Source organism: Camelina sativa, chromosome 3 (genome assembly GCF_030686135.1).
Source record: "Camelina sativa cultivar CO46 ecotype springtype chromosome 3, ASM3068613v1".
NCBI classification, from domain to species: domain Eukaryota; kingdom Viridiplantae; phylum Streptophyta; class Magnoliopsida; order Brassicales; family Brassicaceae; genus Camelina; species Camelina sativa.
Window position 1 is genome coordinate 16,375,891 of NC_141882.1, and position 23,236 is coordinate 16,399,126.

Genomic DNA, 23,236 nt, shown 5'->3' on the forward strand with positions numbered 1-23,236 from the left:
TAAGTAATATACAATATATTTTTTTAAAAATTATTTTATTTACAAAACTTTAAATGTGCATCGGGCGGATCCTTATTTAGTATTGATACATAGTTCAGAAATAGTGTTTATTAAAAATAAAATTTAAAAAGAAAACTGGGAAATAAACTAAACCGGTAATGTGGGTTTCTTGGTATCAATTTTACCGGATCTATCTTGTTCATCTTCACCATGGTATCTTTACTACGGCTGAGCTTGTGGCGGAGGAGAAACCAGAATCCGATTACTGCGATTTACATTTCACCCGATGGCTTCCACTCTAATCTCCTCTTCCCTCTCTTCCCCTTTCTTCCCAACCCAAAATCTCCGCCGCATTCGAATCCCGGCGACTTCAATTCCCGGAGGTTGCAGTATTCGCACACGCCGTTCAAAAATTGTCTCCAAATCACTCGATCTTCCACTTCTTCCTTTCAGCATGAGCGAGGTTAGCTAAAAAATCACAATTTCAAGCTTTCTCATAGCACATTTTAGTTGGTTTATGCTTTTTTATACACAGGTTCTTGTACCAACGGAGAGTAAAACTTTGCATTTGTATGAAGCAAGGTACTTAGCTCTACTTGAAGAGGTATACACTAGTCTGTGGATGTGATGGTTACATTGCACTATTAGGTTTTACATATTGGTAGTGAAAAATGTTGGTGTTTTGATTTCTAGTCAATGAAAAGGAAGAAGAATATGTTTGTTCATTTCATTCTGGATCCTATTTCAATTAGTGAGACTGCAACAGAAGCTTCCTTTGCTGCTCGATACGGCTGCTTGGTACTTATTGAAAACGTAAGCTTTTTTTGTTGTTTGTTTGTGTCGTTGGTGTTGAATGGAGTCATGAGTTTTCTTGATTTCTGAAGCTCATGACATATATATTTGTAGGTTGAGAGATTAGACGTTGGTGCACTTGTTTCTATTAGAGGCGCTGGTCGTGTGAAGATTTCGCGGTTTTTAGGGGTAAGATTGCATGTTGCTGGATATAAAGTATGTGTTTGCTGCATGTCTTTGGTTGAAACATAAACTTAAGGTAACAACTAATATGTGGTATTTTGGCTAGAGCTAGACTGCGAACTTCTTTGTTAATTTTCGTTTCTTAGTTCAAGGGTAAGATTATGGATATTAAGTATGAGTTTGTAACCTCTGGTTAAACTCAGACTTGAGGTAACGATTGGACTGTGATACTTTAGCTTGTTGAGTAGAACTAGACCCCAAGCTACTCTGTTCCTTCTCTTTGGCCAATACTGGTTGATTAACCGGAAATGTTGTTATTCAAGCTTAGCTTATGCTCTGTTAATCAATTCATATGCTGTCTTATGTTGTGAAACAATATATATGTGTTGTGATTGTTTTAGCTATTAATTATAATCGTTTTTTCTTTTTTTACTTTTCATTTGACGAGATTATTCAAGTTGTTTTCTTTGTTTTAGAATATCTAAAGTTGATTTTCAGACAATATGAATTGTTGTCTCAGGCAGATCCTTACTTGTCCGGAGAGGTCAGACCAATTCAAGATCGTGTGAATCATGAGAGCATAAATGAATTAACCTCTAAAGTCTCCCAGCTGAAGGAAACTATTAAGGATCTTAACAGCTTGGAGATCAAACTTAAGGTACAAAACCTACCCGCAAAAATCTCTCTTCTTCATTGTGTCATACATGGATGCAACTGTACTTGTTGTATCTAGGGTGTATGTATACATCTTTTACATTTATCTGCTGTTGCAATAGGCTCCAGCAGACTCACCGCTACAAACTCGTCTCATCAACTCTCTAAACTGGGCTGAAGATGAGCCGCCGGTTGAATGTGACGAATCATTCTTACCTTCTCTCCAAGAGCGTCTATCTTTTTCTGCATTTCAACCCATTTCTGGTAATCTCTCACATATTTTTCTCTCTCGTGTTTTCTTGTTTCAAGAAGCTTTTCACTTTGAACTATCAAATCTTACATCACAATAACGCCATTAAGTTCTCAAATCATCCGTTTTGTCGGGTTTTTTCGTGTATGCAGGATCGTCAAAGTCGGAACTATCAAGGTTACAACAAGAGAAATTAAAAGCAATGGATATGAAAGATACAGTAGAGAGGTTAGAACTCTCAATGGCACTCATAAAGGAGAACATTTCCTCAGTAGCAGCCAAACTCGCCATCCAATCCTTGGATATTCGCTAATAGCTAGACCATACAGTAAGTGTCTCGTTGTAAATGTGTGTTATTCGTAAAACTTAGTGAATATGTATTACAGCCAAGAAAGTGTATATCTTGTTCGAAACTGTGATTCATAGGTGTAGAGAAGCAATAAGACTAGAGCATACATTCACTCTTCCTTTGTTTATGATAGGCCAAAACATCTCACTCAGTCTAACCATAAGGTTCCTTTTTGGGGGTGTTGGTACCTTGCAGTCCCACAAATAAAGAATGTTACTTTATTGCTTCTCTCGCAAATCCATTCCCCTTTGAAACATCTTTGCAAGACCTCAACTTCTCCTCTAGCTTCTTCAGCTCTTGGTTGTAGTCTTCGAAATCAGACGGTGGCATGATGCCACCATCTCTAAGAACCAAAACAATGCGCTCCAAATTCCTGACTCCGTAAGCAAAATGCTGGATACACGCGTTGAGCAGCTCTAGTTGAGTTGATTTGCCATCAGCCTGATAAACTCCATTCTTAGGCTTGATATATGTTTCAAACACATATAGCATAACCACAATCAGTCTTTCAACCACTTGGGAGCGAATCTTATTATCTTTTTCCCTTGTAAATTTCAATATTAATTGAGTACGGAAGAATAATAAAGAACGTATGTCATCAGTCATCAGATAGTAGGAACATTGCTTCAGCCACATAGAGTGAGAGCTCAATTCCGAGTCGAAAAACCTCCTCCTTCTGTTTCTTCTTCTCCTTAGTCCTGCCCAAATTGACATTTTCAATTTTTGTAACCTGATCAGTAAGAAAACAAAAAGGAAAAAAAAATGAAAGATGTAACTTGTAAGGAGAATACTAGACTGTGCTAATCTCTTCTTATTATTCCATCTTTATTTTTGTTAAATAATCTAAATATCAAAATCTTATTATATAAACCTTGGTTCTCAAAGTTAGTAACTCACAAGATCGTGACACGTGTTAATTTTAACGATTATAGATCAAAGTTAAAAACTCACCAGATCGTGACACATGTCAATTTTAACGATTATAAAACAAAGTTAGTAACTCATCAGATCGTGACACGTGTCAATTTTAATGATTAAAAATCATAGTTTTTAAGATTGGTAAAACAAAGCATAAGATAATTGTAATCTTATTATACTAAAAATAAAACAACTAAGATAAATATACTATGTGCCATCCATATCAAAGTTTCACTGTTACAAAGATTCTCAACCACTACATGGTTAAATAAACATACTATGTTTCATCCATATTTGGTCGTATAATTATACTATATAACATAACACATTAAATTTTATGTCTTTGTTTGCACAAAAAAATAAATAAATTCATTCTATGTCTCTATGGTTAGCAAATTTTGGACACTGAGTACTGCAACAAGATTTGTGAAGGCACATGCGAAGAAAACGAAGATCGTGAAGAACCAATTGGCAGTCTTAGGAAAAAAGCTTGAATTGAAGTCTCAACTAATATTTTTATTATATTAAAAATCTTATTATATAAAGTTGGATTTTCAAATTAGTCATTAACATGATCATGACACTTATCAAGTACATTGATGGGATGTTGACACGTGTCAAATAATTATTATTTTTCAAAACAGCTAATTAAAAAAAAAACATCAAATCTAAATAAAATTTACATGTTTAGATCTAAAAAAATTAAATCAAAAAAGAAAATTCAGAAAACTAATATATTTTCCATTGTACGATACTTATATTATACATGTTTTCACAATAAGATTTGACATGTATAAACAAAAAATTAATTCACTAAGCATGTATATTATTATTAAATATGAATAAATAAATAGTGAATAACAAATTAAAAAAGAATAACATAAGTTATGTCAAAAGAATTATTATTTTTTTGAAACATATTAGGAAAGCTAATTAGAAAAATAACATTGTATCTACATAACATTACATGTTTATATAAAAAGCATTGATCTTTGATTTTTTTTTCTGATATAATTTTGTCGATCTATTGCGTGGGTCTTTGATTCGTGCGGGTTTTCTAATGGAAGGTATCAGATGCAATGAAATGAAATCGAAGTATATAAGCCCGCTAATTTAATCGAGAATAGTGACACTGATGGTGGTTCCAAAAGTGATTCTACAGTTAGTAGCATTATAAGTTTGGAAGATAAGTTGGTCGTTGATGTTTTTGGTCAAAATTTAGAGTTGTCTTTTCTGAATAATGTTGATGATTCCGGTATTGAAACAAGAACTGTTTGATCGAGTAATTGAGAAGCGGTTTCAAATTTGGGAAGTTGGAACGGTGTACCATTTTAAAATTGGTTTCAAATCGGATTTATGTGGTTTTCTATCAGATTAGGTTTGTAAACTGTTTAAACAAGGTATATAGAGAAATATATGAGAAGTTTTGATTCGGGTAAAAATAAGTTGAGAATTTATGATTCGAGAATATTTGAGACGAGATCATAGCTTTTAATTGTTTTGGTACAATTGGATATTTCTGAAGAGTAAATAGGTTGTTGATCATTAACGTGATTATGACATATGTCATGTTTTGGATTGTATATAAAGTTTCTATTTTGTATATATGAGTTATCTAAGACTTATATATACCATCCTAGTTATAATTTTTAAATCTTTTTTTTTTTTGGACAAACATAGTTTTCAAATTTTATTTTTACTATATTATATTAACTTTCTTTCAATTTCTCAACTTATATTGAGTTAGTCATAAAATCATTGTAATCGAGTATATAATTTTTACCAGTTGTTCATCCAAAATATCTTTGGAGTAAAAAAAACTTCATGGTTAAAGAAATTATGTCACAAAACAATTTTAGTAATTATAATAACTATAATTATGCCAAAAATGAAAGTAAAGCAACATAAAATTTGTTTAATTTGTTTGAAAGACATTTTATAGGCGGTGATAAAGAGCATACTTTAACAATAAAATAATTTTGGGTATAAGAACATATTTTTAATGGTAAAATATAGAGCAAAATTATACGTGGTTACTTATTAGATGTTTCTTTGATGAATTTGTTGCATGTCAAATATTTTGTGAATAAGTTGTGAAACATTTTTGAAATTTGACAATAATAATATTTGTAATGATGAGTATTTGGCAATAGTTATAGTGGCATATAATTAGGCTTTAGATTATTGTAATAATTGTTATAATATATTTAAAATATATAAATATAAATAAATGTATGAAGGTAAATACAAATATTCTCTAACTTAAATTATTTATATATTTATTTTAGGAAATAAATTTTCTTTATTTATTTTTAATAAATTGTTTAAGGTTTATGATTCATTTTTTCTAAAAATTTTAAACCCGCACATCGTGTGGGCCCTTATCTAGTAATTAAATATACTTAATCAAAGGAAAAAAAAGCGTTTTTACTTGACATTTTTTTTTTGTAAAACAGAAGGATGTCCTATATTATGAAACAAAAATACTTCTCTGAATTAAAACATTATATCTTATGAAATGGAGGGAGTATATTATATTAGATCAAAAATAATAAAATTATTATTACCATAATTTACAAATCATACACATGGTTAACAAAATAAATAAAAAAATTAAAACAGAGAAAAATATAACAGACAATGCAATTATCATCTCATGAACAAACCAAATTCGATGATGAAAAAAATGGGCATTTTCAAAAATACCCCTTTGTCACATTTCAAAAATACACATTTTTTTTTGTCTATTTTCAAAAATATTACGTTTTAATCTATATATAATAGCAATCTGAATAAATGCCATCAAAAGTTGTGTCTTTTCAATCGTACCTTTTAGATAATTTTCCAACAAAATCAGTAGAAAATTTAAATTGTGTGTTTTACAAAAAGTTGCGATTGTTCAATATAACATGTTTTTTTGTAAAGTTGCAACTGTCCATTATAGAGTTATGTTTATTCGAATATTCATATCTTTTGAAATCTATATATATTTGTTTGTTTGAACTGTTTTCATTTTTTTGCCATGACACAAAATAATATAAAATATCAATCTCAAAGGTTTTTACAACTTTCTAAATTATTCTCTAGAATTAATTCTTTTAAAAGTAAAAAAATTCCTCCAATTCTTGATTTAACAAAAGATTTTTGCAATGATGAATCTAGAGTTTTTTTCCAAGAGTTAGATGGATTATATAGTGAGTTTTTGGATTTGACTTTTCAATATGGTAATAAAGATGCATTCTATTTAAAAGCAGTTTATATAAGTTATTAGGTATAATCAAGTGCATACACAACAGTTGCAATTTTTCGTAGTAACTCTTCGTAAATTTTGTTTTTATTTGTTTTTTTTTTTAAATTCAAACGGTTGTATCTGTTCATTGTAGAGTTGTGTCTTTTCACTATATTTTATTTATATTTTTTTCATCACAAATTTTATTCTAATAGGTGTATCTATTTAAATAGTCATGTCTTTTGAACTCTCTTTATATTTGTCTTTTCATCAGTAACTAACAAGTTCATTGAAACAAATTTTCTGTTTTATGTTAAATCTAAATAATTTAAATATTAATATTTATTATTCAACATTATAGCAATATAGAAATATAATAAAACTTAATATATAATTTATAGTTGCGTCTATTTATTCTAACTTTTGTTAAAAACTATTTAAATATTTAAAATTTATTTTATATTGTTTTTAAATTTTGTGTATTTTAATTTTAATTTTTCGTTGATATAGTTTCACTCATTATTAAATATATTTTAAATTATAATCACTTAATAGAAAGTTACATTTACTCATTACAACCATTAGTTCAATATTCTCAGTTAGGATCACTTTGTCGTAATGATTTTTTTAATTGTATCTCTAACCATAATTCTTCATAAAATTTCTTATATTTATAATAATTTAAACAATATTTGTTGCAAAGTTGCGTCTATTCTACATAATATTTTTTGTTATAAGTTTTCATTTTGATATTTGTGTTTTTAGTAACAGTTTATGTTTAATTTTTATGTATTCAAATTATTCTATTACATTCAAATGATTTCATAAGTTTTAATTTAAATTTTTTTTTTTAAAATACCTCCCGCGATATTCTTATACTTTGAGCTTTGGTTTGCTGTTTTATGTTTTTTTTTTCATTACCGTTTCATTAGTTGGTCCTAAGCATTAAAAAAAAAATGAAAACAGTCAAAGAAAAAAATAACAATAAGTTACAAAAAAAAAGTTTAAAAAAAAAAGATATATACCATGATGAGTTATTATGGTTCGCTTGTGCCGTTTCCAACAGTAGTATGTGGCGAATGTAGCTAGTGCCGCTCCAACGAGTCCGATAATAGTGATGAATGTAACCTTTAACGCGTCCATACCCTTACTTTTTGTACTGTTGTTCGTCTTCGACTCATCATCACCTGATAAAAATACAAATGAACATAAAAAATTAATCGAAATTTGTTCTATACTACAAATAATAATCGAAGTTTGTTATATAATAAGCCTTACCAAAATGTATAATTATACTTTAGGCCCAAACCAATTTATGAGTGGGTTGTATTAGAGTATAGATGAAACTGGTTTATGTTGATTCAAGGTAACCGGGTTGTTACTCCCGGTTTGGTCAATGTAATGCATATTTAAGAAGAAGTAAATGTAAAATGTTGAGATTAAGCTGAATGGGAATGAGATTTTGATATTGGTTTGCAACAAACTTTCTAGCTCTCTCGTTCATATGACAGGTTGTGGTCGACTAACTTGCGTTGGTGTTATTATTATTACTAGGACTCATAATCCCTGCGATATCGCGGAGAAGTATTTTAGAAAAAAAGATTAAATTTAAAATTGAAAATTATACATTATGAAATCATTTGAATGTAATAGAATAGTTTGAATACATAAACATTAAACGTAAACTGTTACTAAAAACACAACCATCAAAATGAAAACTTATAATAAAAAATGTTATGTAGAATAGACACAACTTTGCAAAAAACATTGTTTAAAGTATTATAAATGTAAGAAAATTTATGAAGAATTATGGTAAAGAGGTACAATTAAAAAAATCATTATGACAAAGTGATCCTAACCGAGGATATTGCAATAATGGTTGTAATAAGTAAATGTAACTTTCTATTAAGTAATTATAATTAAAAATATATTTAATAATGAGTGAAACTGCATCAACAAAAAATTAAAATATACAACTTTTAAAACAAAAAAAAGAACTTTTAAATATTAAAATAGTTTTTAAGGAAAGTTACAATAATCACAATAATATTGAGTTTTATTAAATTTCTTTAATGCTATAATAATTTTTAAAATTTTAGTTAGATTATAGAATAACGTTGAATATTATCTATTAATATTCTAATTATTTAGGTTCAACATAAAACTGAAAATTTGTTTCAACGAACAATGATTTGTTAGTTATTGATGACGAGACAAATATATAGAAAGTTCAAAAGACATGAATATTTAAATATACCAACCTATTAGAACGAAAAGTTGTGATGAAAAAATATATATATAGTGAAAAGATACAACTCTACAATGAACAGATACAACTGTTTGAGATTAAAAGATAACAAATGAAAAAAAAAATTACAAAAAAGTACTACGAAAAGTCGCAACTGTCATTCGCATTTATTCAGATTGTTATTATTATTTTTAAATATTAAAAAAAATTAAAACGAAAAGTTACAATAATTAGACACAACTGAAAATTCTATATTAAGTTGTATTAAATTTCTCTATTGCTATAATCATTTCTAAAATTTTAGTTAGATTATAAAATAGCGTTGAATATTAGATATTAATATTCAATTATTTAGGTTCAACATAAAATAGATAATTTGTTTCAACGAACTTGTTAGTTACGTATGAAGAGACAAATATAAAGAGAGTTCAAAAGGCATGACTATTTAAAATTTTAAATAGATATAGCTATTAGAACAAAAGTTGTGATGAAAAAAACATAAATAAAATATAGTGAAAAGACACTACTCTACAATGAATAGATACAACCGTTTGAATATTTTAAAAAAAACAAATAACAACAAAAATTTTAATGAAAATTTGCAACTATTGTGTTTGCACTTGATTATACCTAATAACTCATATAAACTGCTTTTAAATATAAGGCATCTTTATTACCATATTGAAAAGTCAAATCCGAAAACTCACTATATAATCTATCTAACTCTTGGAAAAAAAACTCAAGGTATTTTCATTAAATTTTTTATATTTAAAATTAATTAAAAGTTGTAAATTAGATTTATTATTCTAAAAATCTTTTGTTAAATCAAGAATTGGAGAATTTTCTTTACTTTTAAAAGAATAAATTCTAGAGAAATAATTAGAAAGCTGTTAAAACCGTTGAGATTGGAATTTTATATTATTTTGTGTCATGACAATAAAATGAAAACAGTTCAAACAGACAAATATATTTAGATTTTAAAAGACACGAATATTCAAATAAACACAACTCTAAAATAAACAGTTCCAACTTTACAAAAAAACCGTTATAATGAACAATCACAACTTTTTGTAAAACATACAATTTAAATTTTCTACAGTTTTTTTGGAAAGTATCCAAAAGATACGATTTCATAATAATGAACAATCGCAACTTTTTGTAAAACACATAATTTAATTTTTTTTGCATATTTTTTTGGAAATTATTCAGAAAGTATGATTGAAAAGACACAAACATATAAAGCAACGGCCGAATCAACCCATCCTTTTGTGCTTTCTGTGAAACATTTGTCTTCAACTTCTCCGGCAATTCATCGGCTGCCCAAACCCTCCTTTCCGGTTGCCACTAGACACAAACTTCGTCCAATCCTCCAGCATTTGTCTTAAATCCTTGACCTTATTATCCTGTCCAATGCAACAATTCCCATGCATTACGCAAACTTTGGTAATATCCCAATCTCGTTGGCAAAAATTTCCAACGTGTGTCATATCGAGAAACCTCATTTTGAGCCCCATATTTTTCACTATTGATCATCTTTGATCCGGTTAAGCACGTCCTGCTCGTTTTCGCCAGGGAATCTTAGTCTGGACTCATACCAATAAATGTAGAACTCGATTGTTCTGCGGTTAGATATGACAAATTTAAATCCGCCATTGGCTGAATTACTGGTGTCACTATGATTACAGTTGAAGAAGACATCGCAAGCGATCTGAAAATCTGCATCCGCAACAAATAGAAGAAATGGATCTCTAAGCCAAATTGTATCCATGTCCTTTCACAAACATTTGACGGGAAAAAAAAACAACAATATTAGCATATGTATATACAAATTCACTTTCAAGATAAATCGATAGAGATAATTATTTAAAAAAAAATAAAAGAACCAAATTTAATCTAGTATACAAAATAACTAAGTTCTAAACCCTAAACCCCAAAGCACTAAAATTTACCCCTTAAAACTGTATACTGAATTAAAATAGAGAATCCAAACCTAAAAGAAATTTCTAAAAATAAATTTAACCTATTATAATTATGTAAAATAGGGCAAAAATGAAAATATTCCAAAAAAGATTATTTTTAAAAGAGATTATCTCAAAAATGATATTTCTAACAAATTCTAAAAAAAACACATTTGAACTCAAAAAGGCATATGTACGTAGATATAATTATATACAATAAATATGTAATGAAAAACTCAAAAATATCATTGATATTTTAAATATTGCAATTATATTGTTTAACAAAACTTTAAACGGAATCAATACAATAAAAGTAGTATGTTTCAATCCAGAGCTTGACACATCAGATTTAAAATTCAAGCATATGTTAATACCTCATTTAAAATAAATAGCCAATCAAATTATAACAATTAATAACCTAAAAAAACCAAGATATATTTTTATGTTCTAAACTCGCCGACGAAGACGAAGATCAATTTTAATTTTATGGGTTTATCTCTTACAATGGGTTCTGGATTCATGAACATATTTTCAAGTCTAGAACCATATATTCGCCTCAAACGTAGAGAAGAAAGATCTTGAAGCTCTGAGACAGAGACGGAGACATAGGATCATTGAGGAAACAGAGAGGAACACATAATAACAAAAATGGATCTCAAGAGAATCGATGATTTCAAAGATCCATGATAAGGTAGGAGGAGCGGCCATTAACTCTCCACGAAGCCTTGTGGTGCCATCTCTCCTTTCGTGCTTCGGCGATCAACTTCTCCCCCGGAATTTTGTCCAATTCAGTTTCCATGTGTTTCAACGAGTTTCGCAGTTTTGCGCAAGCACCCGTAAACCCATCTGTGGAACTCTTCAAACACTTAACTTGAGCCTCAACTTCGTCGAGATTTCTCTGAATTATCTTCACAGTTTGCTTCATTTTGTCTATCTCTTGAGGTGGATAGACGCAAGCTCCAAGCTCATCGATTTGTAAAGTGCACCGCCTTGTAAAAAAAATCCATGTGTGGGTACAAGGATAAGTATATACGTAATCCGAACAAGCTATTAATAATAGACGAAGGAAGGAAGAATAACTGGGCCCTTAATAAGATTATCTTATATATTGGGGTTTTAGGCCCAAATCGTAACACTCGAAAAACACGAACGAACTCCAAAAATTGTAGAAGTTTCTTTCAGAGCTTGAAGGTGATCTGAGTTGAGTAGATGATGAAGATGAATGCTTCTTCTGGCAACAATTTATCTGAGGAATGTATAGGAGGACGTGCAAGATGTGAAGAATCAGCCAAATCGTCTTCGTTTTACCGGATTTTTTACACGAGGTTAGTTTAATCCATCCATCTTGTTTCCTTCTTCTTCTTCAACAATTATCCAATTTTGGTTGATGAACGAAACTGTTGAACTGGTTTGGTTAGATTGAGGAAATTGGATGGGAACCGCTAAGGAGATTAGGTGGAGACAATCTTCTACCGGTTCCAGGTCGGGTCTCAATAGTGACCGGGTCAGGTCTTCTTCTTCTAGGAGAGACAACAAGTTCGAAGATGTTGTGATTCAAGAACACGCTCTTGCTGCTGCTGCTATCTTGTTCCGACAGCAGAATGGTGGAGGATCTTTGCCGTTTGCGGACAAGCTGGCAACTTTTTAATGGCTTTCTCGGAGAGTCTATAACCGTGAAGGGGAGAGAGGGACCATTGCTTTAAGGGAAAAGTGGTTAGACCATCTCCGCGCCATTCTGCTGTAATAAAGTAATAAAGGACCTCTTGATCTTGAAGGACAATAAAGTAATAAAAGAAGTGACAGGGGCTAAGTATGAAGACTTGCTTGCAGCCATTGATGCAGCAAGGTCAGGGTGAGTCTCTCTCAATGACTCATGCTGTAAAGCATTATGATCATCTTCCATCTTAATCCTGTTGAGTCTTGTTTACTTATTTAATTACTTGGGTAATGCAAATCAATCTGATTTTGCAATGATGTTGTCTGGAAATGATACTTGGTAATTGAGAGTCCTTTAGATTATAGGCCATGATTTTATTTGGTGTTCATACAAAAACATGAAGCATACACTGTAACTTAAGCATTGGTTCCAAACAAAACCCAACAACTCATTATTAGTTGTTGTGAATATATGGTGTATTTCCTTGCACTTCTTTCTTATGGTAAATAAAATGTGAACGTACTAGCAGTGCCTGATTCAAATCAAGTGAAGTGTTTTGAGACTTTATGTGATGCCTACGATTAAGAAGCTAGAAGAGATCTGTATACAGAATCATATGAACATCAATAGTGATGCTGCAAGAAAGAGTATTTTTAACCTCATTCAATATGGTATTATCATTTAAGAGGAATTTGTAATCACTGTATTTCCTCACACTCAACTCTAGAATGACTTGATAATAATTAAAATTACACAAGACAAAAAACACACACACAAAAACCCTCCCCAGGGCATAACGCGGATACGATCCTAGTACTTGCTAAAAAAACTTTCACAACTCACGGAGGGTCGTGGCCCGCATTGGGCACAACATCTAGTAAATTATATAAGCCATGATGGCTGCCAACATTAACTGCAAGGGAAAATGAACTATTTAGTTAAATAGTTTTAAAATAAATACTATATCAAAGTAAAAAGTAATTAAAAAAAAAACTTACAATTAAGATTATCAGAATATAGTTGCTTATATTTATCCCATCCTCCGATATCTTCAACGAACCTTCTATAGTAGCTGAAGTTGACTGTATCACTTGAAAGATAGAAAAATTAGCACCATTTTTGAAGAAAATATTTGTCAAAATAAATTAAGAATAACATTGTTTTGACCTTCTTCGTCAAGGCTTGACCTTCTTCCGCTTGATATACGGGCTGGTATTGACCGTATTGTTTTTCTTGATAAAAATGTTGACGTTCTAGTACTTGTGCGTGATACATTCCTCTGCTTGATGTATGGTATGACCTTTCTTTGCTTGGTGAACTTGATCTTCTCCTGCTTGACGCACTGTTTGACCTGCTTCTACTTGGTGAGCGGCTTGACCTTCTCCTGCTTGATGAACGGCTTGACCTCCTTCGGCTTGATGAACGGTGTGAGATTCTTATGCTTGATGCACTGTTTGACCTACTTCTACTTGGTGAACGACTTGGCCTTCTTCTGCTTGATGAACGGTGTGAGATTCTTATGCTTGATGAATGACTTCTTCTTAATGAACGGTGTGAGATTCTTATGCTTGATGCACTGTTTGACCTACTTCTACTTGGTGAACGACTTGGCCTTCTTCTGCTTGATGAACGGTGTGAGATTCTTATGCTTGATGAATGACTTCTGCTTAATGAACGGTTTGAGATTCTTATGCTTGATGAAGGACTTCTGCTTGATGAACCACTTGACCTTCTTCTGCTTGATGAACGGATTGATATCCTTAGGTTTGATGTACTACTTGGCATTCTTCTGCTGGATGCAAGACCTCTACTTATTGAACGGCTTCTACTTGATGAACGGTTTGACATCTTTCTCTGCTTTTATGAAATACTTAGTACTACAATTTGATTGTAAAACCTTTTGAAAAACTGACGAAGCAGATTGATATTTATATTTTTCAATGCAAACCGAAGTGCAATATTTATATATTTATATGCGCGTTGTTAGACTTCACTCGTTTTAGTTTGACCGTGTAATCAAAAATATTTGAAAAGAAAAATATATAAGTGATAAAAATCTTTTGTTTCTAATTTTGTCAACTGCGTATATTCAAAGATAAGTAATACACAATGGAAACATATTGAGAGTTGAAATATCGAGGTCAAACTATCTCCTTCTATGACAGCCACACACACACAAATGCAGATAATATGCTATTTCTAGCCATATTGAGAATATTGCACCCACACACTTTCTCAAACTCTAATAACACACACAGTTTTTATTATTATTATACTTTACCCTTATCAAATTACATTTTGCCCCTTGAAACTCACTTCACTCACTTTTTACTTTCTCACCAAACCAAACACATCTCAACTCTTTCTCACTCTTCTCTTTCTCTCTCTTTTTACGACATATATACAGAGCCAGCCTTGAGGCCAAGCAAGTCAAGCATATGCTCGCGGCTGTTTATAGGATAAGTAATATTCCGACCCTAGTTTTTTTTGAAATGTTCTTTAGCTCAGTTGGTAAAAGATGTAAAAATTAATGTTGAAATAATGGGTTTGAGGTTCGGTATCACATATTTTTACTTCTTTTTTTGTTTTTCATTAATTTGTTAGCTTACATTATTTTTGGGCTTGCGGCCCACTAATTATCAGCGCTGGCTGTGCATATATATATATATCATGTGGATACTATTATATTTTGTGGATACAAGTTATACATGTGTATAGTACCTTCAAATCCATATGGAGTTAGTGCATTAATGTTCACTTTTAATATACATGGTTAGTATTTCACATTTTGTGTTTAGTATTTAGTGTGTTAGGCTTAAAGATTTAGGTGTAGTATTCTACTGATATCCACATGACCATAGATATATGGATTTGATGTTGTCGTTATATCATAAACCCTAAATCTAAGCTCTAAACCCTAACCCCTAACCCATAAACCCAAAATATTGACACATTATCTATATAAGTCCTAAAACATAAGTCTTAAATTATAAAATCCTAAACACTAAAACCTAAACCATGAATTTTTCTAAAAATCCAAAACCTAAAACCCTAATTCCTACCACATGAACCCTAAACCATAAACCCTAAATCATCACATGGTGATGTGTACTAGTATCCGAATTGTATGATAAATCTTAAACCCTACACTTAAAACCCTAAATCATCACATGGTGATGTGTTACTAGTATCCACAAACTTTTTAATTAATTAGGTTTTTATATATTTTAAAAATATTAAAGCATAAGTAAGTATCCACAGTTTACCATCCATTTATCGTCAACCAAATATTCAGCTAAAAATGAATAGCATACAATTTATTCCTCTAAAATATAGCAAAATGCATTTTAAAATGTTGAAAAAATGTAATCATAGTCTTTTGTGTAAAAAAATATACAAAATTTATTAATAATAACTAAATAAATGATAATAAAGATAAAAGAAAGAAAGAAAAGAGAGAGAAAGAAGGGGAATTATCAAATAAGGAAAAAAACAGATAAAATTCCTTTTTTTCTAAGAGCAAACAGATACTACACAATAAATTGTTGTGTATCTCAAATCAAGAATAAAGGGAAACTTGTCTTAGTTTTATTCAGACTCAGCCAAAACATCTCAAAAATACACCACACTCAAAAAATAGGTGTGGCTGTAAGGGAGTTTGGCAAAAGTGTGTCTATTAAAATATATGGCTATCAAAAATCCAACAAGGGCAACTTGAATCGGTGCGGTGCTGGATACTTTGGGGAACCGACATATGCTTGACTCTACTGATCATTGACATAACAAGAAAATATTGAGGGTGAGTAATGTTCGATTAATCATTAACAAGATAAGAATAGATATACTTAATCCGTGATATGGGATAAGAAAATGTAATTTGGATTGTTAAAAACAAGTTTAAAATGTTTAGATTTTAGAAACAATGTCCGAAAATAAAATCAATCCCAATATCAATTACAACACAATGTAAAAGAAGTACGGCATCCAAAACAATTTCAATTCTTAAAACCCCCTGTAAAGTTATAAACTACTTGAAAAGTGAAACTAGTGTCAAATTCACATTCACTCCATAAAATATCAGAGAAGATATTTACTCCCTCAGCTTTCTAAAAATATAATTTTCTAGATTCTTTCTTGTTTTTTTTTTCTTTTCAAAGTAGAGTTTCTTAACTTTTTAATGTATATTTAATAATTAAAAACAAAAACTGTAAATTGCAAATTGTAAATGATAAATCATCACAAAGCTTTGTCACTAACAGAATGCATTCTGATGCCAAGTTAAATATATCTTTCTCCTTTGGTTGGACAATTTTTATGAAGCAGGAGTTTCATTGAGGAGCAGTAGCATCCGCAAGAGGTTCAAAGATCGGCGATATGACAATATGTAGAGACACTTTTAAGGTATATATGCCAATACTAATATTGGTTGTGTATAATTTAAAAAAAAATATATATATATGAAAGTTTCTTACCCATATTATTTTTCTATCTGCCTCAGCATGGTTGCATCTCCCGTCTGTGTGTCAAGCATTTGAATTTGGTTTTTAATGGTTACCAAGTACCAACTTTTCTTGAGAGCTGCCCAATTGAGGTCCCTTATCTTGGTGATGATCGGCTTAACTCTTTAGAATCCCAAGAGGCACTACCAAAAATGTGAACTTGTAGTCCTTTGATTGGTAAAGAATAGAGAGAACATGGTGAGGTTTTGTGATTTTGGATAAAAGACAAAGTGATCACTCTCAATGGAAAACGTAAAAGGAATCTGATATACACTTTAAACCATACTCAATGATGCTTCCTAATGTAGAGCTTCAACGCCTTTCAAGTCTCTTTATGCTATACAACCTTCTTCTACTCAGTTTCTGTTTTTATATAGAATCTGCCAATCTATGAAATCTGATTCATATGTGTAAAGAAGTTAGAAGACGAGAGCAAGCATCACGACTTGCTTCGTTCAAAAGAGGCCTAAACAGCTCAATAACTATAGCCTTATTAGGGCTTATCATTTCCGGTGTTGTTTCAAAGAGTGACTTCCAAATGTGAAAAATGTTAGACTGTATAGCTTCTCTCGCAAATCCATTCGCCTCTGAAACATCCTTGACGGACCTCAAATTTTCCTCTAGCTTCGTAAGCTCTTGGTTGTAGTGTTTTAAACCAGACGGTTTGACGAAGGCACCAGCTTCAAGAACCGAAACAATGCGAGTCAATACTCTGATTCCTATAGAAAAATAGCAGGAAGACGTTTTGAACTGTTCCCATTGAATTGATTTGCCACCATCTTGATAGACTCCATTCTTTGGTTTGATGTATGTCATAAACACATATTGTATAACACGAAACACTCTTCCTAGCACGGGACCGTCAAATTTTCTTTTTCCAGCATACTTGAATAGCCAAAAACAGAAGACTAACATAGAACGTATTTCATCAGATAATAAGAACATTGCTTCAGCCACAAAGAGAGAGAACTCAACTCCGAGTCGTACTGCCTCCTCTTTCTGCTTCTCCTTAGTCCTGAACAAATTGAACTCTTCACTTTTGTAAGATCAAACCAAAAGGGAATAATAAAAAGATCACTGACCTTAAAGTGTAAGGAGAATATCTAGACTTTGGTAATCTCTTGTTATGACGAACAACACGAACATGGTCAGTCATCGACATTGAATCCATTTGTTTCGAGATGATCAAGATGTCAGATGAACTCATGATCGAGGAAGGCTCCAGATGTAACTTTTGTTGGCTATTCAGTGAATAAGGAAACAATTTCGAGGAAAAACAAATCAAAACCCAAACTATCTAAATTTCTCAACGCAGTTAGTTCAAGGAATCAGGTGACAAAGAAAATAACCCTTAAATCGAATCCAAATTCCCAAAAAATAATATTATGCAAAAAGAAGGAACCATGCACTTACCTCATCGTTGTAGTGTGTCGGTAGGACATAATAGTATTTGGTTAAAATCCTTTCCAATTCTAAAGTTAATATACAAAAAAAAGCTTATCGATTGTTTTTCCCTTTTTTTGACGATTGAAAGATGCATGTAGCACAGGAAGCGATAAGTTTCACTCACCCGAAAAAAAAGGAAGCGATAGGAAACTGTTATATTTGTATTAATTTTCTAATTTTATAGTATCTTTATTGCAAATTTGCAATATAAATTTTCTGTATTTTAATATATATATATATATATATATAATTATTAAACTTGTTATTCAATTAGATAAAAAAATGTAGAAAATACTCCATTGGATTTCTGACTTCTGACCACATAACCGCGTTGGAAATTTTGGATGAACGATGGATGAGCAAGATCATGTTATGTATGAAAGCAGGGAACTGAGGGGAGTGAAGAGAAGAAGGAACATCATTCTAAAGATATATATGGTATCAGTAGAAATTTCTTGTACCATTATGCACCGGATAGTTGGTAAATGGAGGAAAAACAAAATCTTGGATAGCTTATTTACTACTCCAAAGCTTTATATAACGGTTTTTTTTTGTTTCATATGAAAATTGTCCAAGAGACGAGACAAAACGGTGGTGGTAACATGGCACCTACGGGGTAAATCCTTGTGAGAAGGACAATTTTTTTAAAAAAAACTACTGATCTAGAAGGAAAAGTCTTGCCTTTCTTAGTTGCAAGATCAAATCAAATATACATATATGCTATGCTTCTTTTGACAAATTATGTTATTTCTATAGTTTGTTGCAAAGTCGAGGCCAACTCATTATTTTAGACTTAGATTCAACAGGTAAAGTGATTTCAATGGAGAAAAATATTTTGTTTGAAAAAAAAAAAGGAGAAAAATATTTGTTTGACAAAAAATAATTGGAGAAAAAATTTAATGAAACCTTTTATGCAAGTTTTAGGAGCTCGTTCGACATATATACGCTAGCTGTCTCAATAATCGCATGCCTCTTATTCTTTTTTTTTTTTACAATTTACAAACAAATACAAGCAAGCCTAGAATATATATACCAATACACAATTGAAAATCCACTCACTGGAAAAACCTTGATTTAGTCCAATCTAATAGCTAACTGTCTCGATCTTCATCTTCGTTGTAGTTGAATGGTAATGGAACTGATTTGAATGCTCTGAACTTTCCAACGTTGTTCAAATGCTCATTCTCTAACCTATATATGTTCATAACCCAACAAAGCAAGAAAATTGGAAAAATGATCTTTGACGAGCAATTAGTTATAGTTTCTTGGTTAAGAAGTTACCTGAAGAAATTCCAGATACCGCGTCGTATGATCTCAAGAATGGCGATAAGAGCAATCATTGTTTCTCTGTGTAAGAACGAGATATTGAAATCAAGCACAGTCTGCAACCAGGCCAACCTCAACACAACGTTTACGACCTAAGAAGACATAAACAAATTATAAGGATAATTCTAAATCAGGGTTTATACTGTTCTATCAATTTTCGTAGTTCTCACCATTGCAACATAGTAGACGGATTTGTGAGGAACAAGAAGCCTTTCTCTGAGCCAAGATTTAGATGGTCTATGAAGCAATCCCCAGTCATAAACAATGTCCCAATATGTGCCGTAAAATGTTGCCAACGCCGAGAAAACAAAGGTAGCTATTCTCCAGGCATTTCCTCTGTTAAGGCTATAAGCTGTTTTTAAACAAACAGCGACAATGGTCAATAAATACTTGAGAGCATTGAAGCCTTGGCTTGAATCTTTCTCTTCGACTAATCTTCGAACACATTGAAGGAAACGTGACCAGTAAGGAATCACAGCGACGATAAAGTAGAATGTGCTGTATACATCGCTTGATTTGCAAGTGTTTTGCCTCTGCTTGAAGTCTCCCCAACCATAGTAACAGATGTAAAACTCCAGACTCCTCAGTGCTTGAACCTGAAAAATACGGTTCAAATATAAGTTGAAACATTTTGAAAACGTAATCATGAAAGTTAGAAGAGTGATATGAGAGAACACACAAACCTGGCTTGTTAATTGGTCTGCTAAGAAAAAGTCTGGAAGATTAACCTGCAATTTTGATGAGAACATATATATTGAGAAATTGATGGATGTTTTCACTTAGCGAAAGCAGAGGATGTGCTTGAGTAAAATACCTTGTAGAGCGGCGCAGCAATGCATCGAAAAAGAACCATGATGAAGAAGAAGCGGCTTGATCGATAAAATATGTTGAAGGGACATACGGAAATAGCTATCACCAGCTGAAATACATTGTACATAAGAAATTTGTTACAACATTAATAACAGAATGATAACATTAACATGAGATTCTTGTGGTTATTATGATTAAACGGAAGAGAAAAATAAAACAGAACTTACAGCGACAACAAACAGAGGAACAAGTTCAGTGTAGGTCTTGTAGTCATTAGTATTAGGATCCATCTCCATGTCAAGGTTTACTAGAACAGCGCAGAGAGCAAGCGTGCCGAGGCCAAAGCTTAGAAGCAGGACATGTCTGTAACCAAGCTCTGTTCCTTCTTTGAATTCAAATATAAACGGATAATTCACTCGATATCGCTTCCAAAAGTATATATTTGAAGCATACATGATCATGTGCAGAACCACAAATGCAAATAAACTGAAAAAGAAAATATACAGTTTAAGAAACATTCTTGTCAGTAAGAAACCAGTGGTTCAGTTTGAGAGCAATCTATATATGTTTTGGTTTGGACCTGTATAGAGGGAACATTGTTTCCATGTAGATTTTTTGTCCCTCTGCACCCATTATATTACGAGCATGAACAAACATGCCAAGAGCAGTCAGTAGAGAGACTGTGCAACCGACCAAAAAGCCTGAGAAAAATAATAAAACATAGTGTAAGGATTCTGACTAATTCATCATGAACTCGATTTCAAAATTTTTAGTTACCAGTGGAAAACGTTATTCGATGTCTTTCTTTCGTCACTTTTGGTCTTAAGAGATTCATTCCTTTGCTTCGATTTGAACTTGCGAAATGCTCGACGAAAATAGACTCAACTCTCAACATAAGCTTGTTGATCTGTTAAAGGGTCATCAAGGGTTCGTTTTAATTTTGTAGTTATATTGAAACTAAATAATAAGTTGGTTTGTAGAGATATTGTGTTATAACCTCATCAGAGCTGGTGAGGTAGGACTTATCTACCATCTCCATGTATAGTTTTGCTGCATTTCTTGAACAAATCTGATTGAGAATAAATAGCATAAAAAACATATTAATAAGTCTCAAAAAACATATATATATTTTTTTCTTAATCCAAGTATGTTACCTTATCATACTTCTTCATGATTTTGGAAATCGCTAATGTGTTCAAGAAGCTGAATTAATCAAGAAAAGAGCATAGGTTAAATCTAACAATCTTTTTAAACTTGTTTTTGTACCCTAAGAAACAACAACATACGGTACCTGTAATTCTTGAGATGTCGAAGCTTGCGATAAAAGTCGATAAAGACATCCTTGAGCCTTTCCTCTATTTTCTTGAGATTCTCTCTTGTGAATTTGAGCTCTTCCTGGTTAGAGAGCTTGAGGACGTTTCTAATTGTGTACAGAGGAGTTTCCTGATTTTTGTTTAATCTGATATGGTCAAGAACACTTAACGCCTCTGGTACACGCTCTTTCGTTGAATCTCCACCGTTGGATCCATTTTCCTCTATTTTGATTCCCATCTCTTCAGCTAATGTCTTCCCTCCTTCAAAGTCAAACACACACAAAGACAAAAATTATTCAAACAGTGTGTCCTTTCAGACTAAACAAGTAACAAAAAAATCTCAAAAAACTCACTGTGTTTCTTCGAATCCAAGGCATTGATATCGACTGATACGGTTTCAGAGCAGCTCAAAAGAGAAGAAGGTTGATCGAGTTTGATTCTGAAAGCAATCAGAGCATCCATCTGTCTGTTCAGAACCACTGCCTCCTTCACCAACTCCTCCACTTTAGACCGGTAAAAATGGTTTACTTTATCAAACTCAAGATCTAGGGTTTTAAAGAACACAAGCTCTGACTCTCTCCCTGCTTCCGCAACTTTCAAGATGGTCGTCTCGTATTTCTCAAACCCGTCATCCCCAGTCGTTGCATGAACCAAAATGTCGTGGTTTTCGATATCCCGAGACGAGGAGGCGCGGCTGTACCGCTTTGTCAGGCCACTGAAGTTGCGGCGACCCGATAGCTTGTGTTTCAAGTCACCTTGTCTCTCTGATCTTTTCTTCGAAGTTTGGATTTCTCGAAGAATGGTTTTGAGACAATCATAATCCATGTAAGCTTGTTGCCATTCTGGAACCATCTGTGCGACATACTCGTTTCCAAACTTCATCTTTGGTTTCTTCTTTAAATTCTATGTAGAGTTCAAGAATCCAGATCAAATTTGAAGCCTACTTTTATTTCTCTCAAATGGCCAATCATGAAAAACTCGGAGTCTACATATAACGCGTTACTTATCTATACAGCATATATAGACTTAGTTTGACATCAGAAAAATCAAAAGAGTTGAATTGAAATTGAAAAAGACATTTGGTGTGGTTGGCTCTTGGCTGGACAACTTGTTTTGTTTTTGATTCTTCCTCCTTCTTTTTTTGATAAACTGAATGGACTGCTTGTTTTTCACTAAAGAAGATATTTGTTCGGAGTGACGACGAAAATGAATAATTGCTTGATAACGCATGCACGAAAAGTATTCCCTCTAAATTAATTAGAGAGTGGGTTGTTTTCAAAAGTAACTATAGAGTGGTTGGCCGGGCCTTGTAATATTTAAACCATGTAAGCACAATTTATCAAAACAGGTAGGTAGACGGTAGTTACACTATTATGTGGGGCGTTCAGACATTATGTTCGGTCTATTCTTTTCCGATTCTTTTATTTCTAAACTTTACGATCCATACAGACACGAAAAGAAATTGGTTCGGTTTCAGTTCGGGTATCATTCGGTTCGGATAGTTAATTCAAGAACCGATTAGGAAACAAAATATTTGGATTTTCGGTTATGGTTGAAAAATAACCAAAGAATTTAAGGTATTTTTGAGGTATTTTTATATATTT

General features: G+C 32.0%; 3 protein-coding genes, 3 long non-coding RNA genes and 1 pseudogene across 8 annotated transcripts; 2 read left to right on the top strand and 5 right to left on the bottom strand.

The window, feature by feature from the left end:
- The first annotated feature begins 137 nt into the window (after window positions 1–137).
- LOC104777460 (uncharacterized) lies at window positions 138–2,449 on the top strand. The gene is made up of 7 exons (XM_019243830.2): window positions 138–463; window positions 536–604; window positions 694–813; window positions 907–981; window positions 1,496–1,633; window positions 1,752–1,893; window positions 2,032–2,449. The coding sequence occupies exons 1-7, from the start codon at window positions 287–289 to the stop codon at window positions 2,190–2,192; spliced, it is 882 nt and encodes a 293-aa protein (XP_019099375.1). The 5' UTR covers window positions 138–286; the 3' UTR covers window positions 2,193–2,449.
- Window positions 2,031–6,957, bottom strand: LOC147947010 (uncharacterized; annotated as a pseudogene). The gene is made up of 2 exons (XR_015594670.1): window positions 6,952–6,957; window positions 2,031–2,958 (listed from the first exon to the last, which is right to left on the bottom strand). The product of XR_015594670.1 is annotated as an uncharacterized LOC147947010 (transcript).
- A 27-nt stretch (window positions 6,958–6,984) lies between these two features.
- LOC147947011 (uncharacterized) lies at window positions 6,985–8,083 on the bottom strand. The gene is made up of 3 exons (XR_015587135.1): window positions 7,654–8,083; window positions 7,401–7,562; window positions 6,985–7,313 (listed from the first exon to the last, which is right to left on the bottom strand). It is a non-coding gene; the product is annotated as an uncharacterized LOC147947011 (long non-coding RNA).
- Window positions 8,084–11,719: 3,636 nt separating this feature from the next.
- Window positions 11,720–12,727, top strand: LOC147947012 (uncharacterized). Its single transcript, XR_015593692.1, has 2 exons — window positions 11,720–11,906; window positions 12,000–12,727. It is a non-coding gene; the product is annotated as an uncharacterized LOC147947012 (long non-coding RNA).
- A 161-nt stretch (window positions 12,728–12,888) lies between these two features.
- On the bottom strand, window positions 12,889–14,289 carry LOC147947013 (uncharacterized). The gene is made up of 3 exons (XR_015593690.1): window positions 13,406–14,289; window positions 13,237–13,320; window positions 12,889–13,151 (listed from the first exon to the last, which is right to left on the bottom strand). It is a non-coding gene; the product is annotated as an uncharacterized LOC147947013 (long non-coding RNA).
- A 2,601-nt stretch (window positions 14,290–16,890) lies between these two features.
- On the bottom strand, window positions 16,891–18,309 carry LOC104777461 (uncharacterized). 2 transcript variants are annotated; one of them, XM_010501722.3, is made up of 3 exons: window positions 18,151–18,309; window positions 17,820–17,978; window positions 16,891–17,752 (listed from the first exon to the last, which is right to left on the bottom strand). In XM_010501722.3, the coding sequence occupies exons 1-3, from the start codon at window positions 18,177–18,179 to the stop codon at window positions 17,140–17,142; spliced, it is 801 nt and encodes a 266-aa protein (XP_010500024.3). In that variant the 5' UTR covers window positions 18,180–18,309; the 3' UTR covers window positions 16,891–17,139. The 2 variants fall into 2 exon arrangements, with proteins under 2 accessions (XP_010500024.3, XP_087362214.1); XM_087506088.1 differs by lacking the exon at window positions 18,151–18,309 and having other exon boundaries at window positions 16,987–17,736; window positions 17,820–17,946.
- A 757-nt stretch (window positions 18,310–19,066) lies between these two features.
- On the bottom strand, window positions 19,067–22,921 carry LOC104777463 (phosphate transporter PHO1 homolog 8). The gene is made up of 12 exons (XM_010501724.3): window positions 21,986–22,921; window positions 21,611–21,893; window positions 21,474–21,522; window positions 21,317–21,388; window positions 21,097–21,226; window positions 20,900–21,020; window positions 20,547–20,805; window positions 20,324–20,428; window positions 20,193–20,237; window positions 19,680–20,105; window positions 19,465–19,601; window positions 19,067–19,374 (listed from the first exon to the last, which is right to left on the bottom strand). Exons 1-12 carry the CDS (start codon window positions 22,512–22,514, stop codon window positions 19,275–19,277), a joined length of 2,256 nt encoding a protein of 751 aa, XP_010500026.1. The 5' UTR covers window positions 22,515–22,921; the 3' UTR covers window positions 19,067–19,274.
- Between the last annotated feature and the right edge of the window lie 315 nt (window positions 22,922–23,236).

Coding starts and splice junctions, on each gene's coding strand:
- LOC104777460 (XM_019243830.2), top strand. CDS start 287: ATGGCTTCCACTCTAATCTCCTCTTCCCTCTCTTCCCCTTTCTTCCCA. Junction 605..693: donor ACTTAGCTCTACTTGAAGAG/GTATACACTAGT, acceptor TTTGATTTCTAG/TCAATGAAAAGGAAGAAGAA. Junction 814..906: donor GCTTGGTACTTATTGAAAAC/GTAAGCTTTTTT, acceptor ATATATTTGTAG/GTTGAGAGATTAGACGTTGG.
- LOC104777461 (XM_010501722.3), bottom strand. CDS start 18,179: ATGTCCTACCGACACACTACAACGATGAG. Junction 17,979..18,150: donor CGACACACTACAACGATGAG/GTAAGTGCATGG, acceptor TTCACTGAATAG/CCAACAAAAGTTACATCTGG. Junction 17,753..17,819: donor TATTCTCCTTACACTTTAAG/GTCAGTGATCTT, acceptor CAATTTGTTCAG/GACTAAGGAGAAGCAGAAAG.
- LOC104777463 (XM_010501724.3), bottom strand. CDS start 22,514: ATGAAGTTTGGAAACGAGTATGTCGCACAGATGGTTCCAGAATGGCAA. Junction 21,894..21,985: donor CTTGGATTCGAAGAAACACA/GTGAGTTTTTTG, acceptor TTGACTTTGAAG/GAGGGAAGACATTAGCTGAA. Junction 20,238..20,323: donor TTGCTGCGCCGCTCTACAAG/GTATTTTACTCA, acceptor TCAAAATTGCAG/GTTAATCTTCCAGACTTTTT.